At 50.1% G+C, this 26,241-nt stretch overlaps 7 protein-coding genes and 1 non-coding gene across 8 annotated transcripts; 4 read left to right on the plus strand and 4 right to left on the minus strand.

Annotated features, from left to right (window-relative positions):
• Positions 1-133: 133 nt before the first annotated feature.
• Positions 134-2,300, minus strand: BDW47DRAFT_93789 (autophagy-related protein 17). The gene has a single exon (XM_024820261.1). The coding sequence runs from the start codon at positions 1,990-1,992 to the stop codon at positions 334-336; it is 1,659 nt and encodes a 552-aa protein (XP_024674292.1). The 5' UTR covers positions 1,993-2,300; the 3' UTR covers positions 134-333.
• A 933-nt stretch (positions 2,301-3,233) lies between these two features.
• Positions 3,234-5,711, plus strand: BDW47DRAFT_93785 (F-box/WD repeat-containing protein). The gene is made up of 2 exons (XM_024820260.1): positions 3,234-3,819; positions 3,906-5,711. Exons 1-2 carry the CDS (start codon positions 3,412-3,414, stop codon positions 5,604-5,606), a joined length of 2,109 nt encoding a protein of 702 aa, XP_024674293.1. The 5' UTR covers positions 3,234-3,411; the 3' UTR covers positions 5,607-5,711.
• A 6,654-nt stretch (positions 5,712-12,365) lies between these two features.
• On the plus strand, positions 12,366-18,038 carry BDW47DRAFT_101706 (putative ubiquitin-specific protease UBP12). Its single transcript, XM_024811713.1, has 4 exons — positions 12,366-14,476; positions 14,530-15,905; positions 15,954-16,644; positions 16,696-18,038. The coding sequence occupies exons 1-4, from the start codon at positions 12,976-12,978 to the stop codon at positions 17,490-17,492; spliced, it is 4,365 nt and encodes a 1,454-aa protein (XP_024674294.1). The 5' UTR covers positions 12,366-12,975; the 3' UTR covers positions 17,493-18,038.
• A 405-nt stretch (positions 18,039-18,443) lies between these two features.
• Positions 18,444-18,541, plus strand: BDW47DRAFT_t42. Its single transcript has one exon. It is a non-coding gene; the product is annotated as a tRNA-Gln (tRNA).
• Positions 18,542-18,668: 127 nt separating this feature from the next.
• On the minus strand, positions 18,669-19,746 carry BDW47DRAFT_101707 (uncharacterized protein). Its single transcript, XM_024811714.1, has 3 exons — positions 19,023-19,746; positions 18,921-18,938; positions 18,669-18,848 (listed from the first exon to the last, which is right to left on the minus strand). The coding sequence occupies exon 1, from the start codon at positions 19,291-19,293 to the stop codon at positions 19,099-19,101; it is 195 nt and encodes a 64-aa protein (XP_024674295.1). The 5' UTR covers positions 19,294-19,746; the 3' UTR covers positions 18,669-18,848; positions 18,921-18,938; positions 19,023-19,098.
• BDW47DRAFT_101710 (uncharacterized protein) lies at positions 19,633-20,121 on the plus strand. Its single transcript, XM_024811715.1, has one exon. It carries the CDS (start codon positions 19,643-19,645, stop codon positions 19,811-19,813), a length of 171 nt encoding a protein of 56 aa, XP_024674296.1. The 5' UTR covers positions 19,633-19,642; the 3' UTR covers positions 19,814-20,121.
• Positions 20,122-20,132: 11 nt separating this feature from the next.
• Positions 20,133-22,140, minus strand: BDW47DRAFT_101711 (arabinan endo-1,5-alpha-L-arabinosidase). Its single transcript, XM_024811716.1, has 4 exons — positions 20,710-22,140; positions 20,480-20,658; positions 20,389-20,417; positions 20,133-20,336 (listed from the first exon to the last, which is right to left on the minus strand). The coding sequence occupies exons 1-4, from the start codon at positions 21,624-21,626 to the stop codon at positions 20,277-20,279; spliced, it is 1,185 nt and encodes a 394-aa protein (XP_024674297.1). The 5' UTR covers positions 21,627-22,140; the 3' UTR covers positions 20,133-20,276.
• A 961-nt stretch (positions 22,141-23,101) lies between these two features.
• BDW47DRAFT_135092 (P-loop containing nucleoside triphosphate hydrolase protein) lies at positions 23,102-25,671 on the minus strand (the record flags this gene model as incomplete). Its single annotated transcript, XM_024818243.1, has 7 exons — positions 23,102-23,538; positions 23,588-23,667; positions 23,729-23,897; positions 23,970-24,450; positions 24,506-24,610; positions 24,669-25,554; positions 25,631-25,671. 7 exons carry the CDS (start codon positions 25,669-25,671, stop codon positions 23,102-23,104), a joined length of 2,199 nt encoding a protein of 732 aa, XP_024674298.1.
• Positions 25,672-26,241: the final 570 nt, after the last annotated feature.

The following is a 26,241-nucleotide window of genomic DNA, read 5'->3' on the forward strand; positions in this document are numbered from 1 at the left end:
CAGAATCAGCCACGCATATGGTTTTTGGTATGGTGGCAAGCTTTTCTTCAATGTAAGGCTAAGCCTAGCTTCGAGTTCATCACCTAGGTCTAGCATATGGTTGCCTAGTCATTTTGTCCACATGGAGTGATTCTCGGACGATGCCAATACACATTGAAATGGCACCGCAGCCTCGAGCGCTTCCTCCCGGCCCTCTTCCAGGAGATCTTCGCTCAGGCTCCTAAGTTTGCCTCTTCCTGCTTCGAGGATCCCGTCTCCTTCTCCCTACCCTGCGCCTGAGGCCTCGCAGGGGTCATCGTCTAGAGAGGGGGCTCGTCTCACGCCTAGTCTAGATCACGTGTTGCGACGACTTTTGGCTTTAACTCGGGAGAGAGCCTGCTCCACAACAGCTTTGGGGAGTTCAGGAATAACCTCGCCATCGTCGGTGGTCTCCCCGATCGATGCGGCGGGCGCCCCGTTGGGCTCTGGAACAGGGGTTTGTTGGGCATCCTCCGGATTGTCGGGCACGGCATCCTTGAGATTGCCGCCCAATATCCGGCGAAATTCGATTCGCATTGGCTCCCGGCCAATTCCGGGCCAGATGTCAGACGGCAGATAGTCCCCTTGCTCGACACGGAATGTCTCGCGCGCATTGACATCTTCTTCGTAGAGTTGATCCAGCTTGTGTCTAGTATCGCGTAGAACCTTTTCCACGCGGTGTCGTACGTGCCTTCGCCGTGCTACCTCCAGGATCAGGCCATCGTATGCATCCAGGAAGCCATCGTACAGCGTATTCAGGTCGGAGAGATCTGCCAGTCCGCCTTTGATTCGCTCTTGTTCGTCATTCCACACCTGTGTGAAATTGTGCGCCTGGGAGATGTAGTTTGGGAGACGGTTGGATGCGAGGGACGACAGATGGTCGAAAACATTTGTGGTCGCACCATACACGGAAAGTAAAGAATCCCTTTGCGCCACGACATTTTCCAGGACAGACTCCATCTCTCCAATACGGTCTTGAATTTCCATCACGACATCCTCTGCCTCAGCCGCATCCTTGATTAGTACGTTCACCATCTCTTGGTACTCCGAATCACTAAGCGGATCGAGTGGAGCGTTCAAATTAGCGTTGATGCCTTCTTCGATATTCGGAGCACCACGGCCGCTGACATTCATACCAGCAGGCATATCGCCTGTGATAGACTGGGCTGCGGCTCCCCCACCTTCGGTATGTTTGACAGCTGTCACGCATATGTCGAAGTGTTGGACCAGAGACTCCAGAAGATCGGCCATTTCCCGGGCGTGCATCTCCAGAGAATGCAGCAATCCTGGCATCGATGACAGGGAAGGCAAACTGGAGCTCGACGCAGAGGATGAGGATGACGACGTCGACGGCCGTGATGACGCCAGCTTTGTGGCATTTCGGTAGTTACCCAACGCATCCTTGATCGCTTTGAGCTCGTCATCGAAGGCGTAATTTGAGGATTCCAGGTCAGCCTGGGCTGCATTGGTCCGGTCAATGGAATCCTTGAGCGATGAATGGAGTTCTTCAACGCCACGTTCATCCAAAAAATCATGTAGGCTCCTTGGCTCTTCACCCTGCGGGCGAAAGGATGCATGAACCACTGTTTCTCTGAGAGCACTCAGCGTCTGCCGCAATTGTGCGTCAGCTGAATCTAGGTTTTTCAAAATGCTTGCAAACTCCGATCTACCGCGCAGGGACACCTCTCCCACCTCCGTCCGGACATTATAGAGTAGCCGTAGTTGGTTGTTGAGACCACGGCGAAGGAAGCCGGTCCGCGCCGAAACTACAACACTTTCTTCCAATGCAGAGCGGGCGGCCGTGACAATTTCATTAGCACGCCACACATGGCTGATGGATGACAAAGACCGCTTAGCTGCGACTAGATGTGAGATGAGGGTCTCCAGCTGAGGCATGGAATTTTCTTGGTCATGAGTTTGCTCGGGCGCACGCGATGCGTCGCCGGACATCAACGAGGACCCGGATGCCGACATGATGGCGACAAGCTCTAACTAGATATTCCCACAGGAGCCAGTCTAGCCAGGCATTCACAGCCAAATCCGACTATGCGCGAATATGTGTCCAATGAGGGTAGTTGTCTTCAGAACCAGGGGCTCCCCCAAAATCTCCGCTTTTCCCCGTCCCAGTCTGGGCCCGGAGATGTCCTTCCCTAGTGTAGTGTCCCATGCAATGGGCCGTGATATCGTTCTGTTGTAAATGATAACGTGAATCTAAATCATAATCACTGGATCGGGAGTTGACACCGTCCAGTTATTCTGTGTTAATGGTTAACTCTGGAGCTCAGCCAACGCTGCGATCGGCATAATTGGACTAGACATGAATCTGGCGGTGAGACTTGAAGTAGAAACACAGGCTAATCCCGATTCGGTCCTTGATTTCCTCCGCCCGATGGTGGCATCATTGTGGATTGGGCGAGGATTCGTTTTATAGGCAAGGATTGACCTGATGATGGAACGAGGAAAGAGTGGGAGTGGAAGTCGCCGATTGGAGATCAACGTTGCGTACCTTCTGGAAGTCACTGCTCCTTAGAAGCGAAACTATAAGCGTCGAATTAGAAAGCTAGGCGTCGAAAATGACGTGATATTGGGAATGTCGAGCTCCGGAGCTTTAACCCGCGTTGCAGAGTGTCAGACCAAGAGAAATCCCACGACAGGAGATCACCAATGTCGGGGTCTCAGACGCTGTGGAGGGTGTGGAGATGATGTGATGATAAACAAGAGCTCGCCGTTCAGAACCTTGGGAGAATTAGTATGGGAATCATCAAACTAAGTGGGCACTGCGGTAAGGGATCCCCAGCGCACTAACTGATTAGCCGTTCCCAGAAAGACTGGGGGAATCCGCCCTGAATCCAAATAGTCGCGTCGAATTATGCCACCCCGGTCGATGGTGATGCGACGAAGGGCGGCGATGGCGCCATCGCGGGTCACGTGCAGCGATCCCCGAAGCCACTAGCGTGATCACGAGACGATCCCCGGGCTTTGCGTGATTCACGACCAACAAGAGTCCTTGGGGTGTTCGTTCTTCTTCTTGGAACATTAATTGATCTGCAAGAGTCACACAACGGAGCTGGTCTACCTACATATGCAGCCATATTCTCACTCGATCTCTGGCTGGACTAATTCTCCATTTCGGTACTGAGTACAGTGGTCCATACGCCCCTCCCTATCCGCTTTTCTTCGCCGACCGCCTTCACGAGCCAGACCCTTATCGAACCATCGTGCCGTATCGTGTCGCCACCCCTGCCCTCGACAACGTCGTTGTTCAATTTAGACACCCTGACGCTGGCGATAGACTCTTGCAAGCTCTTATATTGTCAAGACTGAGGATCATCTTCTCATTGCAAGGTTTCCGAGTGGTCGTAAGGGTGATTGCCACTGAGGGTGTTGCGCAACATGAACCCCGGCGAATTGTTATCACAGTCAGAAAACATCCTTCAATCTCCGGTGGAAGAAAATGCGCCCTCCAGCGAAAACCAGAATCTTTCGCAAAGCTCCCTCAAGTCCATCTTTGGCCCATGTGAGGTCCCCGAGGATACTACTGATGGGGAACCCGATGGTCATCAGCACGCGCCCCACACTTTCCGCAACGTAACAGCAACATCCGCAAAACTAGCCGACGAAAGTGTTGCGCCGTTCCTCGCGAAACACATCCCCAAGCAATACGCCCCTCTAGGATCGCGAACCATCGAGACAGAAGCCGCAGACATCAGCGGTCCAAATTCGAAGTACTGTTATCGCCATCGACCAGAACTTAAATGCCGTCGTCAAGCGGACGAGCCATCCATGGATAAATTACAACGGGTATGTTCATTCCACCTTTTTTCTTCTCCCGAATGTTCCCCCATATCAGTCGTATGCGAGAACTTGGGCTAATAAGATTTTCGCAGGATCTGGAGACTCTCCCTCAGAGTGACCAGCAGGGCATTGCCCATGTTTGGTCGCTCTTCTCGGCCGCCCCCGCAAAACATCGAAAACTTATCCTGCAAGGAATCATGGCCCAGTGCTGTTTTCCCCAGCTGTCGTTCGTGTCAGCAACGGTGCGCGAACTTATTAGGATCGATTTCCTCACCGCCCTTCCCCCGGAGATCTCGTTCAAAATCCTTTGTTACCTCGACACGACATCCCTCTGCAAGGCGTCTCAGGTATCGAGAAGCTGGAGAGCCCTGGCGGATGACGACGTGGTTTGGCATCGGATGTGCGAACAACATATTCACCGCAAATGCAAGAAATGCGGTTGGGGGCTCCCACTTCTGGACCGTAAACGGCTGCGTGAGTCGAAGCGGGAGATCGAATTGCGGGCAACAACATGGAACGTCAACATTGCATCCTCGAACCCCACGCCCGGTCGCGAACAGAGTATGGAGGCTGGACCCGTGGTTGAGAGTTCCGGTCCTATCAAGAGAAAATCTGGGGCGAGTGATGACGAGGAAACGGCAATGGTAAAACGGCATTGTTCGTCCTTGAGTCCTCGTCCAGGAGTGGATGCCGATTTTTTCAAACCCCGATTTCGACCTTGGAAGGAGGTTTACAAGGACCGTTTCAAGGTGGGAACCAACTGGAAGTACGGGCGGTGCTCGATCAAGACTTTCAAAGGTCACACCAACGGTGTCATGTGTCTGCAATTTGAGGACAACATCCTGGCGACCGGGTCCTACGATGCGACCATCAAGATCTGGGATACAGAAACAGGGGAAGAGTTGCGTACACTCCGTGGGCACGAATCGGGGATCCGTTGTCTGCAGTTTGATGATACGAAGTTGATCAGCGGCAGCATGGATCGCAGCCTCAAGGTTTGGAACTGGCGAACGGGCGAATGCATCTCCACATACACTGGTCACCGTGGTGGTGTCATTGGGCTGCATTTCGACGCGTCCATTCTCGCTTCTGCTTCGGTTGATAAGACTATCAAAATCTGGAATTTTGAGGACAAGTCGACCTGTTTGTTGCGCGGGCATACGGACTGGGTCAATGCTGTCAGAGTGGACACCGTTTCTCGCACGGTATTCTCTGCCTCGGATGACTGCACGGTACGCCTGTGGGACCTGGACACCAAGACTTGCATTAGAACTTTCCATGGCCACGTTGGACAGGTCCAACAGGTTGTACCACTGCCGCGGGAATTTGAATTTGAAGAGCACGATGCCGAATGCGAGAACGACAACCTCAGCACCGCATCTGGTGATACCGAGCCGGCCTCGCTCCAAGCTGCTTTGGGCTTAGAGTCAAACTCCCTTTCTCAGCCATCAGTCTTTGGTCCCACCTTCGACAACGGCCGCCCGACACCACCCCGTTATATGGTCACGAGTGCATTGGATTCGACTATTCGGCTCTGGGAAACCACCACTGGTCGGTGCCTGCGGACATTCTTCGGGCATCTGGAAGGCGTCTGGGCCCTCGCTGCCGATACCCTTCGAATCGTGACCGGTGCCGAAGACCGCATGGTCAAGATCTGGGATCCGAGAACAGGCAAATGCGAACGCACGTTTACCGGTCACTCCGGCCCAGTCACATGTATTGGCCTGGGTGACAGCCGCTTCGCCACTGGCAGCGAGGACTGCGAAGTGCGCATGTACAGTTTCCAGAGCTAATTTGTGTACATCTGGTTGTTCATCTGTTTTGGTTTTCTTTTCCCCTTTCGATCTTCATGACCTTCCCGTTTGCAGTGTTTGGCGCATTTTGCTCTTTTGTACGGATGGATAACGAATACCCCCTGAACCGCCGCCTCTGCTTTTTCGGTCCTGTTCAAAAGGTCATTGTCATAGGGAGCTTTGATTTGGCATGGAGTTCTAGGAATTTAATTAGGATGGGCTCTGGCGTTGGAAATGGATGTTAATTTGACGTGTGATCTTTATCTTTAATAGCATAAGAGAACAAGGGTGCAATCCACAGCTTTTCATACACTTCTTCGTATTTGGGCACTCCAACCTCGAGTACCAACTAAAGTTATTTTCGGGCGCCCTGCATCGGTGCTTTGTAGTGCTTTTGAGGTTTCTACATTGGTGCTTTTAGGGATTTCCTGCGGCTGCCTTCAGAGGTCGTTCACAGGTGCTTTTGCAACCTCTATGCGGGTGTTTGCAGGGACTCTATATGGCTACTTTTAGGAGGGCTATACTGGGGTATTTGAAAGGGTTCCCTGCGGCTTCTTTTAATGACCTTACATGGGTGCTTTGAGGGGTCTCACACGAGTACTTTTGAGAGGCCCTTTGTGAGCGATCACGGCTTGTATTCCATATGGCAATAGCACGCCGTGGCTCCTATGTCGTTATATGAAGCTATGTTCCCTCTTGCAATCTGCAAATTCCAAAATTCTGTTAGCCAGTCTGTTTCACATAGTCATACATTGTCTAGTTTGGTTACACTGCTCGCTATACTACATCTCTCGTTGATTTCATCACTGCCAGTCCAGTGATTGTCTGAAGTATATAGACAGCCTTGTATACTACGCAATCTTCACTTGGTCCAGCGAAAATTGCTAATGCAGTATTTATCGAGACTTGAAACTTATAATCAGGCAATAACAGCTGTTCTGTGTTGTTTACTCCCACACATTGTTTTTACTCTACATGGTTTTTTTTAACATCTTGCAAGTATTCGCAGTCCTTCATAGTTTGTTTGGGATATCAGCCATATCAAGTCCTCCCAGACTACCGTTCGGCTTTTTGATGCAGTGGCTACAATAGTCATCTATATCATTGTCCTTGGGACTGTTTTCATGGGTCCTTTCCCTCTGATAACGTCCTTCGGAAGGAATAGTACATAAATAACAGCATAGACATGTGGAAGATTTATTATCCTTGTGAGTTCTCTCAAACCTCAAGTCAAACCGTTTTAAAAATGATATCCTAGTATCACCTTCCACATCTCACGCCAGTATAATTCAGCACGATCGAATATTACTATCAAATAAATCCATCAAACGTTATTGGCAATCAGACATCTCCTCCATAATGTACTACAAAGATACATGTGCGATTGCCCAGTCTGGAAGAGAGGGATCCAGACCCTTCCTCTCCACCGAAATACTCCTAATCTCGACAGTCACTTTTGCGTACCTCGTTGCTGTTGCAGTTTTGGTTTGCTTTGTGTTTAGTTGCCAGCTCCAACTCTCGAAAGACGCGAGAATGGAACGAATGATTGACTGGCTAGTAAACGCGTCTGTTGTTTCCCTTACTAGCAGACTATGATGTAGCCGGACGTGGGGGTTTTTGCGCCAATGTAATTATAAATATCCAATAAGACTAGTCGTAACTGTTGTTTATTCTATAGGTAGTAAACCGAAATTTAAATCTTCTAGCAACACACTCTGTTACCCTTATTGAGTTCAACATCTAGTTATGACGTCCTTCAACCATCATGCTTCCCAGTATACCAGTCCACGAACACATAAGCTTCACACAGCCACAGCAGAAACAGCAGGATAACCCGCCATCGCTAACCCTTTTAATCAGCGTCCAGTCCAAAAACGAGATCGGACGCTAGAGAAAGAGCCCTTGTGCTTATTAAAATGCGTATCAATATGATCTTGCATCTCCTTGACCCTTAAAGCCCTTCCCTGATTGTACACCACAGCGCAAATCACAACGCATATCCCAAACAATGAGACCACTACCAGAAAAGTAATTAAGAGGAGTTCATCGGACCGGGGAGTTTTCTCGTCTCTCTGAGCTTCGATACAAGACGCTGGCAATGACGGGCGACACTCTTGAACAAACTGTTAACCTACTATTGAATTTGCACAATAGACGAAGAGAAGTACTTGCCGTGGTGGGAGACGCGTCTCCGTCTAAAATTTTCGGATGGACCTTTTTCTAAGTCGTGGTTTGAAGAATCAGTGTCCATTTGTGTCTGATTTTGTTCGCTGGGTCGCTCTCGAGAGGGTTCAATTGTAGGTATACTTTGAGTATTATGCACCGTAGTGTGGGGTTGGTTAAGTAGTCTATAACTTGAAGTAATATGCGCTATACGAATATTATGGTGGAAAGGAGAAGGTAATTTACCCTTGGTGATGCTTGTTGCGTCAGGATGGGATAATCATTTCGTCTGTTTGGGAATCTCGCCTCAAGGTTTGATAGAACCAACAAGGAAAGAGCCACCCCTTCAAGTTGATACCCGTTATTCGTGTATCGTTTGTTTCGAAAGGATATCATCAACGACTTAGCAATTCTTTGTTGGATGAAGTGAGATTACCGGACTTGTGTTGTTTCCCCATATAAAAGTGTTGTTTTGGTAATCTTGCAACTATTTGTGACCCTTTATAGCTTCGATATCATCGAATTTATGATTCTTTGGACTGTTTTTCGTCGGTCCTCCCACAGGTTATGGGCCCGGAAGTCTACGGCTACTGTGGTTCTCATTTCTTTGCCTAAACTATAGATTTTATAGCTAGTTCCGCTCATCCTACCTGACTATCTTGCCAAGATAACTCTTTTCACATATTCATGTCTATGTCTATCCTGACTACCAAGATCTCGCCTTTTCTAAACTCCGGGTCTTTCCCAGCAGCTTAAATGCGCTTGCCATGTCTAGATCAGTTATATAGAGGGTGATTTAAATCTTAGATAGAGGGATCTTTGCTCTCAAATTGTAAGAAGTTTCATCTCCAAGATGGAGAGTCATCACGGTGAAGAAGATATAGTTTTTCCTGCAAGGTCCCAACATGGAGTGTTTTCTCTTGCAAGATGCGAGTTGGTCGTAGTAGTTCTTAACACCCAGAGTTTTGTCTAGGGAGTCTCTAAGGCAGGCCCAAGTGTCCTATGGCTACAGTGTCCCGCAGGCTGGTGACTTGCTAGTAGTAGATCCAGACATTAAGGTATTTTTGAGGGCCAGTGAGTTGCTGGTAGTGGGTCTAAACATCCGGTTCGTCATATTTTCCATATGTTAAGTTTTGAATAGCTTCACGTTCACTCAATTAAGATGGTGGGTTATGAGGCATGTAATAAGGCAACATCAGCTAACTTACATTCTTTCCTCACATAGAATCATATTTTGACTCTTCAGGTTCAATCATTTGTACTTTACATAGCGTCAGTGCTATCATAATTTCATCATCCTTTTGGCTGTTTTTCTCGGTTCTCCCATACAATCTCCGCCGACATCCTTTCTATATACCTTCTTAGGTTTTGTCAGTCACAGACCGCAAAACAGCAATTTGCCTTTTTCGTAGAGGCGCAACCAAAATGACCTCATGTATACGGAACTGTGATGTCGTCTGATATAGTGTATTTATCTTGCCTCTCTCTGTTTCTACTCACCATCCACTCTCTAGCACCTATCCTTGCCAGTCAGGATTTTAAGCTAGTTTCGAGTGTCAAAACCCATCTATAAAATTCGTTCTCTGATTCTATTCACGTATCTACTCTGTGCCATTACTCTCTAGATTCAACACCATGACGCAGGTACAGTGGGCCGACGGGCGACAACCTGGATACCCTGGGCTCAGCGGACAGGATTGTACCCAAGCCGTCGAGCTTGATAGATGCCGTGCATCAGGGCCACCTTCCTATGCACAGGTAGTGCAGAACAGACCGGCTCCGGAAAGTGTGACTAGTTAGTGACAACAACTTCCCCATGGCTAGAAAACAGAGGCTAACGAGAATAATTCAAGGAGCGGCCGACCTGGAGGCCCAAAACAATCCAAGGCGTCGCCCTGGACCTCCCTGGGCAAAAAATAAGAAATGGGTTATATATCTCCAGGTAGTTTGCAAGACGCTACTGGGGATATGCGTGGGACTCGTTTTATTTTTCCTTCTAGTCATCTTGCCTATAGTAAGAGCTCCTATTTTATCCCTATCCTCCAAGCACTGTGGGTCATTGCAGGTGCTGATAGATACATAGATGCTGTTGTCATGGGAAATTAAGAAACGTGCTTGAGCAAAACACTCCCGTGGACATTATATAGTTCTCTGATAAGAGGGCGGTCTTGTTGTGGCGGAGATGGGATGGATTCAGTCTGTTTTGTGTTGAGGCGGGGTGAGGAGCTGTTTAGGTTAAGGTAACTTGTTTTCTCGGATATAATTCGATAGTAATTGGAATGTGACGGCGACTTTCGCCTTTGCTCAGTGTCATAGTGAGATTTGTAGCTTGATTCATGTAGAAAACGGCTGTTTGTATCTGATGTATTGACTGTCTATACAAGACGCTACACAAGCAGACAGAGGACATGGTCTTATACTACTTGGTTAAGTTGTGGGGAGCTTGAGGGTTGACATTAGAATCCTATTCACATTGCTATATCATGGCTAGATTAAATTGGCAGTTAGTGTGTTGTATGATATTACTTTATGCACATACTTACTGCATGACTAGTTTCTAGTTGCTTGGGAGCTATCCTTGAATCCTATATAAAAGTATCCTACGGCTTTGGCTACATTGTGTGGGGTTAAAGTGAAAGGATCACAGGACAGTTCCCGGAACATATGGATGGGAATGTTATCATGTAGCTCACGTACATGTCACTTCGAAGACAAAGGGGTAGTATCTCTATAAATCTTGCTATATGAAACCTTACTGAGACTTGGGCTAGTCGACTACCCCTGTATAACTCCCAAAACTCAGATATCGTCCTTGATATAATTATCACATCCCTGACATCAGTTGGTTATACTCAGCTTGGTTTCTTACTGCCAATACCCATGGCATATACACTCGAACGGCTTTCTGTAGCCAGACGGCTATTCCAACGGCATACAGCCCCTTCTTTCTGGAAGGAAGACCAATTCCCACTTCGCAAAAAATACTCATTCCGCGAGCGGACTCTCAGCAGCCTGAAGACCCAGAGTTCCACCTGGATCGACGACGATGAGACAGACGACTACGATCCAAAGCAAGAATCTTCTTCCTCACGGCGAAAGCGGCCCTCCCAGTTAACCAGCACAGAGCTAAAGAAACGGGCCAAAACAGCAGACACACTGGTCGTCACGATGTCGCTGGGTTCTGATAGCGGGAAGGACTTGCTCTCCTCACTCCCCGACTGGGGAGACGATTCAACAGACTTCCTGGGAGACCTTGCCGAGGGAGACCCGTTCTTCAAGGCTCATGGCGAGCCTCGCACTCTCACAACCTCACTGGCCCACCCAGTTACCTTCGCCCACGACCCCCCAGACGACGGGACCTCGCCTTGTCACTGGTGTGACAACTTCATCTATGGACTCCTCGGGCGAGGCAAAAGAACCGTCCAGATAATGGACTACGGAAACGGGAGATGTGAAGAAATCAGCGGGGGCCATACTGAAGCAGGGCACGAACCCAGTCGCATGTGCATCGCATGCGCCCTGGAAAGAATCCGCATCACCCAGTGCACTTGGCATCGCATCATCCCTTTGCAAGGATATAGTCCGGATACCTTTGACTTTGACGCTGCGTTCAACAGTTTGACTCCTGGGATTGAGGAGCCCAAGATGATCAACCCGTGGTGTTCGCTCTGTCCGAGCCCGGCCTTCTTTGGGTGCAGTGCGATTCAGCCCGTCAATGTATACCAAGAATGCGTGGAGCCTTGCTCTCCTGATGCTGTTGGTTGCGGACTGTTGTTGTGTGAGCGGTGTGAAGCCGGGATGCGGGAGTGTGGGGGAGAGTTGGGAAAGGTGGTCAAGAGGAATGAGCAGGAGGATGAGGGTTTTGGGTCTCGCGCTGATGTGGAATATATTTTGCCAGGGAATAACCTCTATCGGTTTTATGCAGGTTGAGGGATAGACTCTTTCTCTCTTTTCTTTTACCCCCTCTTTTGTCTATTTTGTTTTCCTCCGTTTCTTGCTCTGTTCTTTCCTATTCCTATCAATTTTGGCCAGCGACTGGCATGTGTATACACCAGGTTAAGCTTTCCACATGGATTTGGTTGGGGATTGAATAAGCAACGTGGAGCGATTTCCATTTTCAGATTGACTTTGGATCACGTAGTTGTGAAGAATGACCTCACCAGTGTCTGTAGTTGTCACTCACATTCAGGATTTTAGAATTGTCCGTGATTATTGAGTACTTGGTTAGACAATAGGGTGGAACATATTGTTTCACTATCTACAAGTGAATAAGACTCGGTTCAACACAGGTTTGACACCACCTCTACAAACCAACCCAGCTGAATAAAACCAAAGATAATATACAAAGAAAGTCCAACAAGAATTGAAATACAATCACTGCCATCTCGAGTACATACCAAGACATATAGAGCCATCCAGACTACATACCAATACATATAGAAGCCCTAGAAGTACAGAATTTGTCCAGTCCAGTCCATCAAGCCCAAACCAACCAATCAGCATCACGCTCATCCTGACTAAACAAACGGACGTTGGATTTTCTCTGCCTTCATTGATCAACTTCTTTCTTTTTCCTCCTCAAAACGCCTTAAGTCCAATCATTCCCTCGAGACTTGGTCATATCCGGTCTTTTCCTCTTTTCTCTGTTCAAAAGGGTACCTCATCGAAGTCTTTGTTGGTTGGCTTCTATGTTGTCGGTCCCTTTGTGCGTGTGTGTGTTCCCTGAATTTTAAAGCCACCACCGACCCCAAAAATTCCCAAACCCACATCCACCCAATCCCCCTCAAATCATCCCACCGTGTTACCTCGAGCTGCCACGAGACGTGCGCAGCTCATCGTCACGACGTCTTCCACCAAGCGCCGCAAGGTAGCAGAGCCTCGCAGACCAGGATCTTCTCCGGGTTTGTCGGTCGCCTCGCAGGCCGGGAGACATCACCGCCCTCATAATCCCGATCCTTCGTCCTCCTCTTCCTCCTCCCTTCCGCCGAACCCCGGTCCCTCCTCGACCTCCGATTCGACTCGCAGTCACAGTTCGTCCGCCTCGCCGCCCCCGCGCTACATCCCCGCCCATCTGCAGGACGAAGTGCTGGGCAGCAAATCCCAGCCTGCTGCCCGTTCCCCGACCCCCGACTCCGCCAGTAGTCTTCTCGACCTTCCGTCCAAGGCCTGCGCGGGTCTCTCCCTGTCCAGCGATCCCGTCTCAGACATGTCTGCTTCCGAACAACGAGACGACAGTGCCCCGTCCGGCGAGCGGGCGCCCCGGTCGCCCTCCCCCAGTGTGAAACGGCCGGGTCCCCACGTCGACCAAGACACGGAAATGAATCTAGGTGCGACAGACCCGGCATCCCAAACCAACAACCCCGACTCGATGGATACCTCGGGATCAGACGACAGTAGCCCCGCGAGCAACGATGCGGGTTCTGGTTCGGACAACGTTTACCCGACCCCTTCGAGCATGTCGACATATACCGCTCCCTCCGCGAGTCGCAACAGCACCAAATCCAAATCCTCCGTGGCATCGGCCGACCGCCCGTCCTACGACGACCAGGTTGCCAAGGTGACCTGTCTGATGCAGCAACCCCTGCAGGACAAACAGAAAGGCTACGTGGTGTCCATGGGCTGGCTGAAACGGGTGCTCGCCCGAAGCGCGACCCATGGAGGCACCACGGACAAGACGGCCACGGAAGGGGAGGTCGGCCCGGTCGACAATTCCGATTTGGTTTTGGTGACGGATCCCGCCATCGCCGGCTTGAAAGACGAAGCCGGAGAGCCGTTCGTGCCTCTACGGCCCGGTCTTCAGATGTCGGAGGATCTGGAGATCGTCCCGCAGGAGGCCTGGGATCTGATCATCGAATGGTACGGTCTCGCCGATCAGTCGCCCATTATCGTCCGCTACGCCCACAACACCAGCCCGGTGGGCGCTGCCGAAAATGTCCAGTACGAGATCAACCCTCCCATTTTTACGATCCTGAAGCTCCCCAATCCGTCTACGGGCACGACGCCACACGCCTTGAAAGACAAGTCGAGGAAACCTGCCAGGGTGCTGTCCAGTCGGCATGCAAATGCTCAGAAGTGGCTGAGAGAAGCCAAGGGTTTGGCCAATGTCAATATTTCCACCAAGGTTCGCATCTGGAGAATCCTGGGCGGCCTAAGCAGCGCAACTGGGTCGGCCGCCATCACGCCGGCCGCTTCACGCAGTGCCTCGCCGGCGCCGACTGCTGCGGGTGCTTCCAATGCGGGTAGCAATCTTGTCATCGACTCCAACACGTTTCTCTCCCTATCCGAGGGTGCGCAGCGTGAGGCCATCGATCTCAAAGATCAGACGGCCAACGAGAATTTCAACGGCAAATCCTCGTTGGATTTCATCGGACTCGGTGCCAGCGCAGTGCTCGTTCTCGAGGAACGTGTGCCCGGGCCCAATGGCGGAACCTGGGCCTCGGAGGTGTCAAAGCACACGTTGAGTCGCCTTGGCATCACGAATGGAACCACTACCACTACTCCGAAGAAGGAAGCGACGTCGAAGTTGAAGAACCAGAGCCCACCCGCCAGTGGGCGGACCTCCCCTGCGCCGGAGCCTATCAGAGGGCGCAAGAAGGACGGCAAGCCTCGTGGAAACACTGGTCTGAGTAATTTGGGAAACACCTGCTACATGAACTCGGCCTTGCAATGCGTGCGGAGTGTCGAGGAACTCTGCCACTACTTCTTGAGTATGTCTTGATATGCACATGTGGAAGCGATGAGTTTACTGACGATCTCTCAGATGACAGATACAAGAAAGACCTCAACCCCAGTAACCCGTTGGCTCATAACGGCGAGGTTGCCAAGGCTTATGCCAACTTGCTGCGGTCAATCTACGACGAGTCGGCGCCATCCTCTTTCGCTCCTCGGCAGCTAAAGAATACCATTGGTCGATATGGCCCTGCTTTCTCCGGATATGGACAGCAAGATTCCCAGGAGTTCCTTCTGTTCCTCCTCGACGGTCTTCAGGAGGACTTGAACAGGATCCAGAAGAAGCCCTACATTGAGAAACCCGACTCGACCGATGAGATGGTCCATAACAAGGCGGCCCTCGCTGACTTTGCTGACCGATGCTGGGACATCTACAAGGCCCGCAACGATTCCGTCATCACGGACTTGTTCGCCGGCATGTATAAGTCGACTCTGATCTGTCCGGCGTGCGACAAGGTCAGCATCATTTTCGACCCGTTCAACAACCTCACGCTCCAGCTGCCGATCGAGAATGTCTGGAACAAGAACATCTATTACTTTGGTCTCGACAAGAAGCCGGTCCTCGTCGACATCGAAATCGACAAGAATTCCAGCATCAAAGCGCTCAAGGAGCTCTTTGCCAAGAAGATGGGATCGGATCCGGAGAAGCTGATCATGGCCGAGATCTACAAACGGAAGTTTTACAAGATGTTCGACAACCTGAGCTCTATCGCCGAGACCCAGATCGGCGGAAATGACGACATCGGTATCTTCGAGGTCGAGTCCGTGCCAACCAATTACGACCCGGATAAGGCTCCGCGTGGATATTACGCCTTCGGTCGCTCCGACCATGAAGTGATCCCGACGATCGACTCCCCCAAGGCCGAGAAAATGCTGATTCCGGTTTTCAATCGGGTCGAGTACCGGAAATCCAATGGTTACAAGAACAGTTCTTGGCGGCTCTTCGGCGTCCCGTCGTATGTTGTCATCAACCGGGACGAAGCTTACTGCTACGACAGTATTATCCGAAAGCTTCTGGTCAGGGCTAGCACCATGACCACCCGCGATTTCCTCAACGAGGAGGTGCCGGGCGAGGACACCCAGCAGGAAGACTCGGACACGGTTGTCATGAACGACGACGATGCGCGGTCGGCTGATTCCAAGATCAAGACATCTTCCGTGGACGGTGAGGATGGGATGGTGGACGTCTCCATGCGCGACGCGTCCGACGCGGGCTCCCAGAAGGCTAAGCATCACTCGGATGCTATCGAGAGCACAATTCCTTCAAGATTCCGGGAGCTCTTCGAGGTGAAGATCATGAAGGGTTCGAATGAAGCTGTTCCAACCGGCTTCTCTTCATTGGAAGACAGCAAGAACTGCCCTCGGATGGCTTTCCGCAGGACCAAGCCGGCTACCGTACCGAAACAGGTAAGACTCGGTGCATCTAACGTTGAAGATCGCACTAACGATGTCAAGGAACAGTCCGAGAAGGTCAACGGCAGTGAAGGCTCCGGCCAGGAGAGCGCGAGCAGTGCCTCAGACAGCAGCTCGGATGGGTTAAACGCCGACTCTCGGCCCGCCACTCCCAAGGCACCGGTTCAGACGCGTCCCTTTGTGTGTCCAGGGGAAGGCTTGGTTCTTGACTGGACCGAGGAGGCCTACGATGCCTTGTTTTCGGAAGATAAAGACCCGCATTCGGTCCGTGGCAAAGCCACTTGGGCCAGTGTGGAGAGGCTGCAAGACCCCGAGCTCGCCAAGCGACGACAACTGCGGCAGACGCGCAAGAAGCGGGGCGTCTCCCTATACGAGTGTCTGGACGAGTTCAACAAGGAAGAGGTGCTCTCCGAGAACGACGCTTGGTACTGCCCTCGCTGCAAAGAGCACCGCCGCGCCAGCAAGAAGTTCGAGCTCTGGAAGACACCAGACATTCTGGTCATGCACCTGAAGAGATTTAGTGCCACTCGCAGCTTCCGAGACAAGCTAGATCTGCTTGTCGACTTCCCGGTGGAGGGGCTCGATATGACTGGACGCGTCGAGTGTCCTGAGGAGGGTAAGAGCCTGATCTATGATCTGTTCGCTGTCGACAACCACTATGGTGGGCTCGGCGGTGGTCATTACACGGCGTATGCCAAGAACTTCATGACGGGCCAGTGGAATGAGTATAATGGTAGGTCACTTTCACTGAAAAGTATCCGTTAGAAACCGCTAACCGTACCAGACTCCTCCGTCTCGAGGGCGCTTGACCCCCAGAACGTGGTCACATCGTCGGCCTATCTACTGTTCTACCGCCGCCGATCCGACCGTCCGCTGGGCGGCAAGGTCCTCGAGGAGATCACCGAGTCATCCACACGGCCATCCAGCGAAGCCGGGTCCCGGAACGAGTCCCGGGCGCAGTCCCTGTCGGGGGAAGGCCGGCGCTTCGGCGATTCCTCTCGCAATGGGTCGTCGAGCGGATCAGCCGGAGCCGGAGCAGCTCCCCAGTCGGGCGTTGGCTCACAGGATGGAACGCGCCCGGCTAAAAAGGACCAGCCGCCGCAGTACTCGCACAGCCCTACAGTCGGGGAAACGAGCCTCGACGGGGCGCACCGACAGGAAGGTATGAACAATGAAGAAGCTGAGTTTGGCGACTCCACCGCGACCCATTTCCCGGATCCGCCCTTCTGGTCGTTCGATCGAATCTCGGATGCTCACTACGGCCCTTCGCAGATGACTACAGCAACAACGACGACAACAGCGCTTCCGGGATCCATCTCTGATAACGACAGCCGGCTTGGTATCGAGGATGACGACGACGACGAAATCGCCAGCGACTGCGCTGTCGGCGGTGGGGACCTCAGCGATAACGATTTCCCTCTAGCCTCTTTGACGGATAGTCCGTTTGGTACTGGGCCCAGATGTCCCGGGACTCCTATGGATGAATTTGTGCAGGATCTCGTTCCGCCCCCGCTGGATGGCGACGATGATGACGAGGAGATGCCCGTGGTGGAGCTGCGAGCGGAGGATGACCAGTCTTAGCCCATGAGACGTGAGGATGAGGATATGAGAAGCAGGAGGTTTACGAATAGATAGGGTCGCCGATAGGCGAGACCCGAACATTTCAGCAGACGATTGCTTAAGCAGTTGGTCTTTTTTCTTTTCCTTTTTCTTTTCCTTCATTACTATCTCTTTTTTTTCTAGACATTTGGCCTTTGTCCTCTCCCCTTCTAGTCTCGAACCCCAAACCCGGCGAGGAGGCGGAGACAGGCCAGTCCTTGGATGGTGAAGCATGGAGTGTCTGTCCGATATGATGATGCATTTACTGGGGTTTTTGGATGGCGTATGAAAGCCGTCCTTGCATACAACTATTTATTATATTTTTCTATCGAGAAGAGGTGTGCACGGATCTGACAAAACATGTCAGATTCCTAAATGAAAAGAAAAAAAAGAAACAAGAACAAAAGCTTTGACTGGAGGGTGTGGATACGGATATGGATAAGTACAGTGGTCGAGGCGTGCAGCTTTTAGCTGTGCATGCAGACAAACGATGAATTGAATTTCATGTGCTAGACTTTGGGTTGGCACTTTTTCTACTTCTTTTTTCTTTCCTTCCTTTATTCTTATGTAATTCTTCGCTTGAAGTGCGGTACTCCATCCCAAACCTGTAGGTACCTAGGTATCACCTGCATTGATCATGGTCATTGTTATTGGCTAGTCATCTGGAGGGTCAGGAGATAGCTTTGTGGTGGTAAGATGGAGGTATCATGCAGAACAACCACTCCAGTATATCAGATGTGATGTCATCGACAGTTTCACCGTCTCTTCGAATACATATCTTCATAGAAATCATAATAAGTAGATCTGGTTACAAGATAGGGCAGTAACGAGCCCTACTTAAGTATGACAGATGATTGAGACCACGATGATTCAAGAATCCGTGGGCTAAAGACAGACGTACAAATCACTAAAGGTGGCAAATATCTAAGATGCGGTCGTATGGGGTAGAGGTTATCCCCGTGGATTTTGATTTGCTTGAAAAAGACAGGTTTAAGTTTCCATTGACCCCGGTTCGATCCCGGGTACGACCTTTTCTTTTATTTATTTGCTTTGTCGTTTTTTGTTCTAGTTCGTGTTTGTACTGCCGAGTCTGTTCTTTTTGTTTTCTGTACTTTTATATTAAGGAAGTATGAAACAGAATGAATACTAACTTCATGTAATATATGTCTGCTGCTTTCGCCTGAGTAATGAGCAAGATCAGGTCATTCAAGATATCTCGGCTGATCAGCGCTCTATATTGATGATCGACATACTATACGACAGCTGATATTCCTCAAGTCACTTTCTTTTATGATGACGGCACGGGGTACATTCGTACTCGCCACTGTTGGTATATATGTGAGTTGTTTCTCATGCTGTGTAAAGTATCTCTGCTTGCTCTACCTTTTTACTTACTATATGTCCACTCAGAATAGAAGGAACTACTGCGTACGTTCTTTCCATGTTCATGTCTTATACTTCACTCCATCTACTGTCATAATCATATCTAATCCATGCTCTTTCCTTGATTAGTTAGGTACCGATATACAACCTCAACACATTCTCTCTCTCTCTGATCTCAAATCTCTTCAAATCCACAATCAATAAATCAAGCAAGAATAACCAAAATGCCATCCCCCACAACCCCAACCATCAAGATCTCCCCCCCAGACCCAGACCACCCGTCCACCCCATCAACAACAACCCCATCAACCATTCCACCCCCACCCCCAACCAGACCTCCCAACCACCACAGCGACAGCGACATCAGCGTCCTTGATCTCGGCCCGAGCATCGACACCATGCACCCCACAGAGCCTCACCCAACACATACCCAGCTACAGGCACAGCCTACTCTGGCACCACCGACTCCTCTAGCCGTCTTACCTGGGACAGATGCCCTCATCACCACTGTTGCCACCACCACCACCGTCCCCGGCACTACAAACTCCGCAAAACTAAACGGTGAAGCGCACGAAAGCGACGATGAAGAAAGCGGATCGACCACCCCAAGACCGTCCACTATCTCGTTCACTAGTACGACTAGTACCTCGGGATCAGGACAGACTACCCCCGTGCCGAGGAGGGGTCGTCTCGTGGGTGGGGGAAGGGGCGTGTTAGCCTCGTTGAGGGCGTTCTCGTCGCCTTTGTTGATGCCGTTGAGGGGGGATTCTTCTTCTTCTTCGTCTTCTTCTTCTTCTTCTTCTTCTCCTGTGTCTACGTCTGAGGGTGAGAGAGGGAGTGGAAGTGGAAGTGGAAGGTGGGTGAGGGGTGCTGAGAGGCCTGGGGTTAGGAGGGCGAGGACGTCGCTTTGGGGGAGGTAGTTGATTGTCTTTTCATGGTGGGGATTTTCTGTTCTTCTGGTGATCTTGTCTTCTGGGGTTTGGGTGGACTTTATGTGTTGTTTTGGCTTGATCTGATTTGCTTTGTTTAGTGTTTGCGAGCTGGTTGATGGAGAGGGGTTGAAGATGCAGTGGTTCTACATAGTAGACACAGGCTGGTCAGACTGGCATAGTATGGACTTGTTTGCTTTGGTTGTCTTCTACCTTGACTATGGAATTATCGAGCCCTAATGATGAGTTATGCACGTTACCGTCTTCACGTTAATGTGATGGTCGAAGCGGGTTGTTACCACTGTACAATTTTTGATACTCGATCTATAACCATTACTATCTCCACAGGAAATGATAATTGGTGAATATGATACTCTACATGAATCCGCATTATATGATAATATCTATACCCAATACTCCGCCAATCATTAGTCTTATGTCTATCTTTAAGATGCTACAATGCAATCGGCCATCCATCAACATACGCCAAGAGGTTGTAACCTAGTCGGGCTTCCTATATAGCATTACTACTACTTCTTTTAGAAGGGAAGATAAAAAGAACTTACCTTGTGTGCGTAGCTGATGGTTCTGTTTACTGTATCATGTGAGCCGCTGCGTGACAAGGACATGTGAAGAAAAAAAAAAAAAAAAACATACAGTAATGGTAGTAAAGTATATCGATTCCATCGACGGTCAGAACACCTTGCCCACCAGGGGCGTATATATCGCCGTTCGAGCCGTAGATGATCTCGCCGCCTCCTCGGGTGAGATCCTCACCGTTTCGATCGACGAACGGTCCTCGTGGACTCGAGGATCGTCCGACGCGAATGCTGTATCTGTTCGGGATATCAGAATAGCATCGTGGTAGCAAAAAAGGATGGACGCACTCATTTCCTCGAATGGGAAGATGTTTTGGATTAAAGTCACAACACTTCCCCCAGCTGTACCAGAGGTAGTAATATGGCGCGTGATATGAAATGAAGGCCCCCTCGACGGGGTGTCCGCCGGTTGGGTCACCGTAGAGCGGGTTCGTGCTTTTGCTGCGCGGGAAGACCGCCCACGGTTCGAACGCGAGATGTCGGGCAGATTTACCACCCGCCTGGGTCGCGGCGGAGACGAGGTCCCAATTTAACGGTACCTGCCAGATCCCGGTCCAGTAACTGCCAAAGTTTAGGTAGCCCTGACCGTTAACGACGATGGCGCTAGGGTCGATGGCGTTGGAAATGTCGAATGGGTGGCTACTGGTCCCCTCACCTGTGCCGGATTGCACGACGACCCCATGGTCAGTCCAGCCGCCAGGGCCGGGACTGGCAGATGTAGCGACGCCGACGGCGCTGTCGCGACTCCCAGGCCTACTCACCGAGTAGTAGCAGTAGAAGATGCCGTCGACCTCGACGGTGGTGGGCGCCCAAAGTAATTTGCGGTTTCCTTTTTCGATGATACTGTCGTGGTCTAGGACGCTGCCAGCATGCGTCCACGGCCCATCTAGATTTGGCGCTTGGTGAATGGGAATGTGTTCTCCGTGGCCGTAGGCATAATATGTACCGTCAACACTGACTATGCTGGGGTCATGAATGTGGAGATTGGTTCCACGACCGGGCGCGTATGAATAGATGGGGCGTTGAGGGATGCGGATGTCGGGTCTAGCGTTCTTCATGCATAAAACGTAAGAGACGATGGAGAGAAACGACAGAATCAGCATGATATGGAGGAGGCGGCGCGTGAATTTCGATCCCAGCCTGCGATCGCTCCCCCGCCGGGGAGCGAAAGGCCATTGTATTAAGTCCAGCGCCCTGGCTAACATCGTGTGAGCGGGTGGAGCCAGAGTGGGCGCATCCTGCGCAGGCACGCGTAGAAAGAGAGAAAATGCCTAGGACATCGTCTTCGAGAGATGCCTAACTGGCGTAGGGGTCGACAATAGGTCCACAAGAATGTTACAGAAAAGGCCCCGAGATACCAACTGTGGAACCTCGCCAGGGCTGAAGTACTATAGCGCGGGGCGAACGATTGACAATGCGATGTCGCAGGAGTCTGAAGGGAATTCGGTGCGGAATGCAGGTAGAAGGGGGAGAATCTGATAATTGACCGATAGCCGGGGTCGTACGAAGATAAGAATTCGCGGATGACGTTGCATGGCCGTCTCTCGTGCTGACGATCGATCAGGGTGGATCTGCCGCCTGGCGTCACATTAGCTGCGATCACACCTAGGGTCCATCATGTCATTCTATCGCTTGATGCTGGACCCTTCATAATATTCATCTATCTAGGCAACCAATGAGGGAAAGGAATATGAAGAGGATTCAAAGTGGATCAAGAAGGATCGCGGAGGGATCGTGAAGGATGAAGAAATGTGAAGAAAGGATTTCGAAACAAGGCAGTCAAGGCACCACTTTTGGCGGCCCACAGTGGCTGCCTGATATCCCTGGCATCAAGACACATCTCCTGAAACATTCCCCAGTGATCGACATTCCTCTCCACCTTGCTGATTCCTGCATGGACAGGTCCTTCCATCTTAGTTGATGTGGAGGTTCAAGTCAATTCTCGACGAAATCAAGCTTCTATTTAGGTTCAAGTCTTCAGACCAATCTAATCCACAAAACCTTAATATATTGCACTGATTATGATAGAACTAATCTGACCTCAATCATGTGAATAACTTCAAACAGGATAGAATGATGGTATTGATATATACAGTTATCATTATCTGAAAATATAGACAGAAAGATTTTCTATCACCTTGATTATATGAACCCACCCGGACATGAAAAAATCCTAACGTATCGTTGAACCTTCCATCACAAATGCTTTGTTGATATACAGATGGCGTTCTCGGAAAGCATACAGGCTTCAGACAATAAAAACTTCCGTAGTAAATGGTTGTAGGTACCGTGGGGATGCAGGTTGACTAGAGGTAGGGTTTGGTGTAGGGAGTGGATTGTCTTCCACCCTGCACTTGATATTCCTTCATAGTAATCAATCTGGGCTAGTAAAGGAGCATAACATTCCATTGCTATAACGGTTGAAGTCCTAGGTAGGCCCGCAAATTCTATCAACTCCACCTCGCTTGAATGTCAATATCTTAACCTTGTGTTGAGATACCATCCAAAGGAGCAAAACGATGATCATAATGAAAAGGGGAGAATAGACATAATGTTGAATGGAGTCAATTCTCAAGACTTGCAAAGGAACGAAGTAAGACAGGAAAGGGTCATGACCCAGCCTGGCCTCCAAGAAGGGCACAAAAATGTAGTAATATTTCCTGGAGAATCGGTACTCACTTTATTTGATCATTTCATCCTGTGAGTTTTTATACCGTTCGTACTGCCTGAAAGATTCGGCCTTGAATGAGCGCGCGTTCTGAACAGCGGCCTTCAGATGCTTCTTTCCCAGTTTGCCTTTACCCTGTCCCCTCTTTGTTTCGGCTCGGGCTAGCCCCAGGGCTGTTGTGACGATATTACGGATCTTTCGCCCGTCAAACTGGATATTGTAAACATCCTCCTCGAGCCAATCCAAAATCTCTTCGTAGTCGTCTACCAGACCCTTGTCATCAAGGGGTTTGAGGAACCCTTTGAAGATCTGTTCCATCTGCGCTGTCTTCAGGCTCTCGTATTGAACGGCGAAGTGAATCCGCGACGGGATGGCAACGTCAAATTGGGCAATCTGATTCGTTGTAAGAAACATGATGCCTTGGTAGTACTCGAGGACTCTAAGGAAGACTGCCAAAGTTAGCTGGTGTTCGAGCGATCTACCGTATGATCTTGTTACCTGAAACCAGCGCGTTCTTGTCTGTGGATGATGTGCCAGACCCTCTCCCTCGGCTCTCGAGAAAGACATCCGCCTCATCACTAGTAACTCCTGTCAATAAAGCGACTAACGGCGTTGGTAAGAGTGCACATCACTACTTACATGAGCAAGATAGCGTGCCACGAAGTGGCCAAAGCGAAGATCCTGGATAGGTTGGATTCGACGTTCTTGGCTTTGGTGCCAACGTCGGCCACGCTAATGGAGAATAAAGGCTTCTTTGCTGCGACCGCGATCGTTTCTGCTGTTGATGTTTTACCGACACCAGGCGGGCCTTGATACATAATCAATATATACCTGCAGGCACAGCTCATGGTAATGGCAGGACAATAAAACAAGAACGTACCATAGAGGAGAATTACAAGACCTTTACCCTTTCCAGGTATAATGTCGTCAACTTCCAGACCCCGTTCGCTCGCCTCCTCCGTCTTCGACGACGAAATATGGCTGCTTACAAGGTCCAAAAGCATATTTTTGGTCCTGTCTCCGTCTGCAAGTCGCAGCCGTGAATTCCAGGCATCATCCGGATCGCCTTTGTCTGGAATGTCCTGGATAAGGTTAACTTGAAGCTGCGCCCATTGCTTTTCCTTGAGAATGTATCCCAATACGCGGGGCGGACAAAGTAGATATTGTTCATCCTCCCACCAGTTCTGGGCTCTATCAGTGTCGAAACGAGCTCTGTATCGCATCGCCAAGCCCTCGTTGTCCTGGCAATTACTGCAGGCGCAGTCCGGATTCATGTCGCTTGGTTCAAGTACTCCATTATTTGCCGTGGGAGGCCCGTATTGGAAGTAGGATAGATAGTCAACCATAACCCTACTGTCTACCTAAGGTCCTGTTTAGTTCATCCCATTCTACAGATCAAGTTGTGGCAAAGCTCACATATGACGAGTTTTTAGTAGAAGTCTGAGATTGTCTCGCTGGCGAACTCTGCCGTGCGTGAAAGTCATGGTCCCACGCCAGCGTCCGGGATGAGCGATCATCATCCTCGTAGAAAATTAGAACAAAGAAGACTTGTACACATTGCGGGTGAGTATTGACTTACATCGTCAGCTTGTAGCATTCCACTGAAGCCCTTCTTCCCAAATATCGAGTTACCCCGGTAGATGAATAGACGAGATGCTTCATTAGCAGTGCACAGCCGGTAAAATTCTTTACCCCGGGCAACCAGCTGCTTCTCAATAAGGTTGCGTTCAAGGTGGCGCTCGAAGGGGTAGTAGGGCAAAGCTATAATGGGTTTCAAACCTTCGTACGGTTCAAACACGACCACGAACGGGGTTCGTTGAAACTTAGATCCCGTCCAGTCGTACGTCCAACAGTTTAGCTGCCACGATGCAAGTCTCTGTGGGTAGGCGAGTTTATCTGGCCAAGCTCTCGTGCTGTCCTGGACGATGAACACTTGGGGTTCGTTCTGGAAAGGCTTTCCAAAAACCAAGGTCCCTGGTGGGAATATCGTCCATAAGTCCTCAAACTTGATTGCCTTCTCCTTTTTATATGTTTCCCGCACTTTGAAGTATTTGTCCAGTCTGGGATCCCCGGACGATCCGCCCGATATGGTGTCTAGAAGAAGCTTCAGATCCTCCCTAGCTTGTACATTCGTTCCAACTTCGGTCGATGCTGTCTGGAAAGCGTCCCACTTAGAGACAATAGCCTCATAAGGCGAATAGAGTGTGACAGGTGAATCTTGAAAGATGTGGTAAGGATAGTCTCGCAGATGTTCCCTCAACAGTTCCCACAAGTCTATACTAATGATATCTATCTCAGAACTGTCTTCCGCGCTGGAGGACTTGTCTTCGATTGTCTTCTTCAAGACGAAGGCATGATCGGTGTTAGCTTCTGGTTCCGATATCTTGGATTCCTCCGGCTTCTCAACAGGCACGCCAGTTTGTGGGTCGTTGATCTTTGTTAGTATCTTTACTCGCGAATGCGCGCTGGATTGATCCTTTGGAAATAACTCGTTAGCCCCGATTAATTTCTCTGCCACAGATATTAGTATATGTTGTTTACCTTTGCGTTGTTGTCCGTGTTGTCGGGCGACTTCCACACATTAGTGCTAGAGCTTCTAGAAGGAGAGATCCTGCATTTTCATACACTTGATTCAGGCCCGGGCTCTTTCTGTTCATCTCCGTTGGTGACTTCCTTTTTCGTATCTTCCAAAGACTTGTATTTCTGCTCGAGCTCCGAAAACTGCTTCTGAAGAGCCTCTAGCTTTCCCGCCAGCGCCTTCAGTGGGGTTAGGACACAAGGATTTCACACCCAATTGTCTGGGTAGGGTGTACGCAACGGTTATTGCAGACTCTGCCTCCGGAACTGTCATGCTTGCAGAAATATCAGGCTTGTTCCACTTCCTGAACGCGTATCCAGTCTTAAACACGGATTTTGGGGCGGACTTCGTGACAGTGGCATACAAGAACGAGTTTTGCTTGAATAGTTCTGTTGGGGGTTATCACTCACTTTATGTACTCAAACCCGAAATTCCCTGGATGTTACTCCATAAATAACTCACGGACAGTGCGCATGGGTGTCTTTTTGCGAGGACGTGTCGACACATGACTGGAGTAAACATAATATTCGATTGGAGGGCAGGGGGTGGTGGCTTATCTCCACAAATGATTGCG

The sequence above is a fragment of the Aspergillus candidus genome, assembly GCF_002847045.1.
Source record: "Aspergillus candidus strain CBS 102.13 unplaced genomic scaffold BDW47scaffold_9, whole genome shotgun sequence".
NCBI lineage: Eukaryota > Fungi > Ascomycota > Eurotiomycetes > Eurotiales > Aspergillaceae > Aspergillus > Aspergillus candidus.

What these genes read in the sequence shown, in the direction of transcription:
- BDW47DRAFT_101711 (XM_024811716.1), bottom strand. Translation starts at nt 21,626, where the DNA reads ATGTTAGCCAGGGCGCTGGACTTAATACAATGGCCTTTCGCTCCCCGG. An exon ending in CTTCCCATTCGAGGAAATGA is followed by an intron (nt 20,659 to 20,709) that starts GTGCGTCCATCC and finishes TATCCCGAACAG; the next exon opens with ATACAGCATTCGCGTCGGAC. An exon ending in TATACTTTACTACCATTACT is followed by an intron (nt 20,418 to 20,479) that starts GTATGTTTTTTT and finishes CACATGATACAG; the next exon opens with TAAACAGAACCATCAGCTAC.
- BDW47DRAFT_93789 (XM_024820261.1), bottom strand. Translation starts at nt 1,992, where the DNA reads ATGTCGGCATCCGGGTCCTCGTTGATGTCCGGCGACGCATCGCGTGCG.
- BDW47DRAFT_101706 (XM_024811713.1), top strand. Translation starts at nt 12,976, where the DNA reads ATGTCTGCTTCCGAACAACGAGACGACAGTGCCCCGTCCGGCGAGCGG. An exon ending in CGGCTACCGTACCGAAACAG is followed by an intron (nt 15,906 to 15,953) that starts GTAAGACTCGGT and finishes AACGATGTCAAG; the next exon opens with GAACAGTCCGAGAAGGTCAA. An exon ending in CCAGTGGAATGAGTATAATG is followed by an intron (nt 16,645 to 16,695) that starts GTAGGTCACTTT and finishes TAACCGTACCAG; the next exon opens with ACTCCTCCGTCTCGAGGGCG.
- BDW47DRAFT_93785 (XM_024820260.1), top strand. Translation starts at nt 3,412, where the DNA reads ATGAACCCCGGCGAATTGTTATCACAGTCAGAAAACATCCTTCAATCT. An exon ending in CCATGGATAAATTACAACGG is followed by an intron (nt 3,820 to 3,905) that starts GTATGTTCATTC and finishes AGATTTTCGCAG; the next exon opens with GATCTGGAGACTCTCCCTCA.
- BDW47DRAFT_101710 (XM_024811715.1), top strand. Translation starts at nt 19,643, where the DNA reads ATGCCGTTGAGGGGGGATTCTTCTTCTTCTTCGTCTTCTTCTTCTTCT.
- BDW47DRAFT_101707 (XM_024811714.1), bottom strand. Translation starts at nt 19,293, where the DNA reads ATGGTGTCGATGCTCGGGCCGAGATCAAGGACGCTGATGTCGCTGTCG.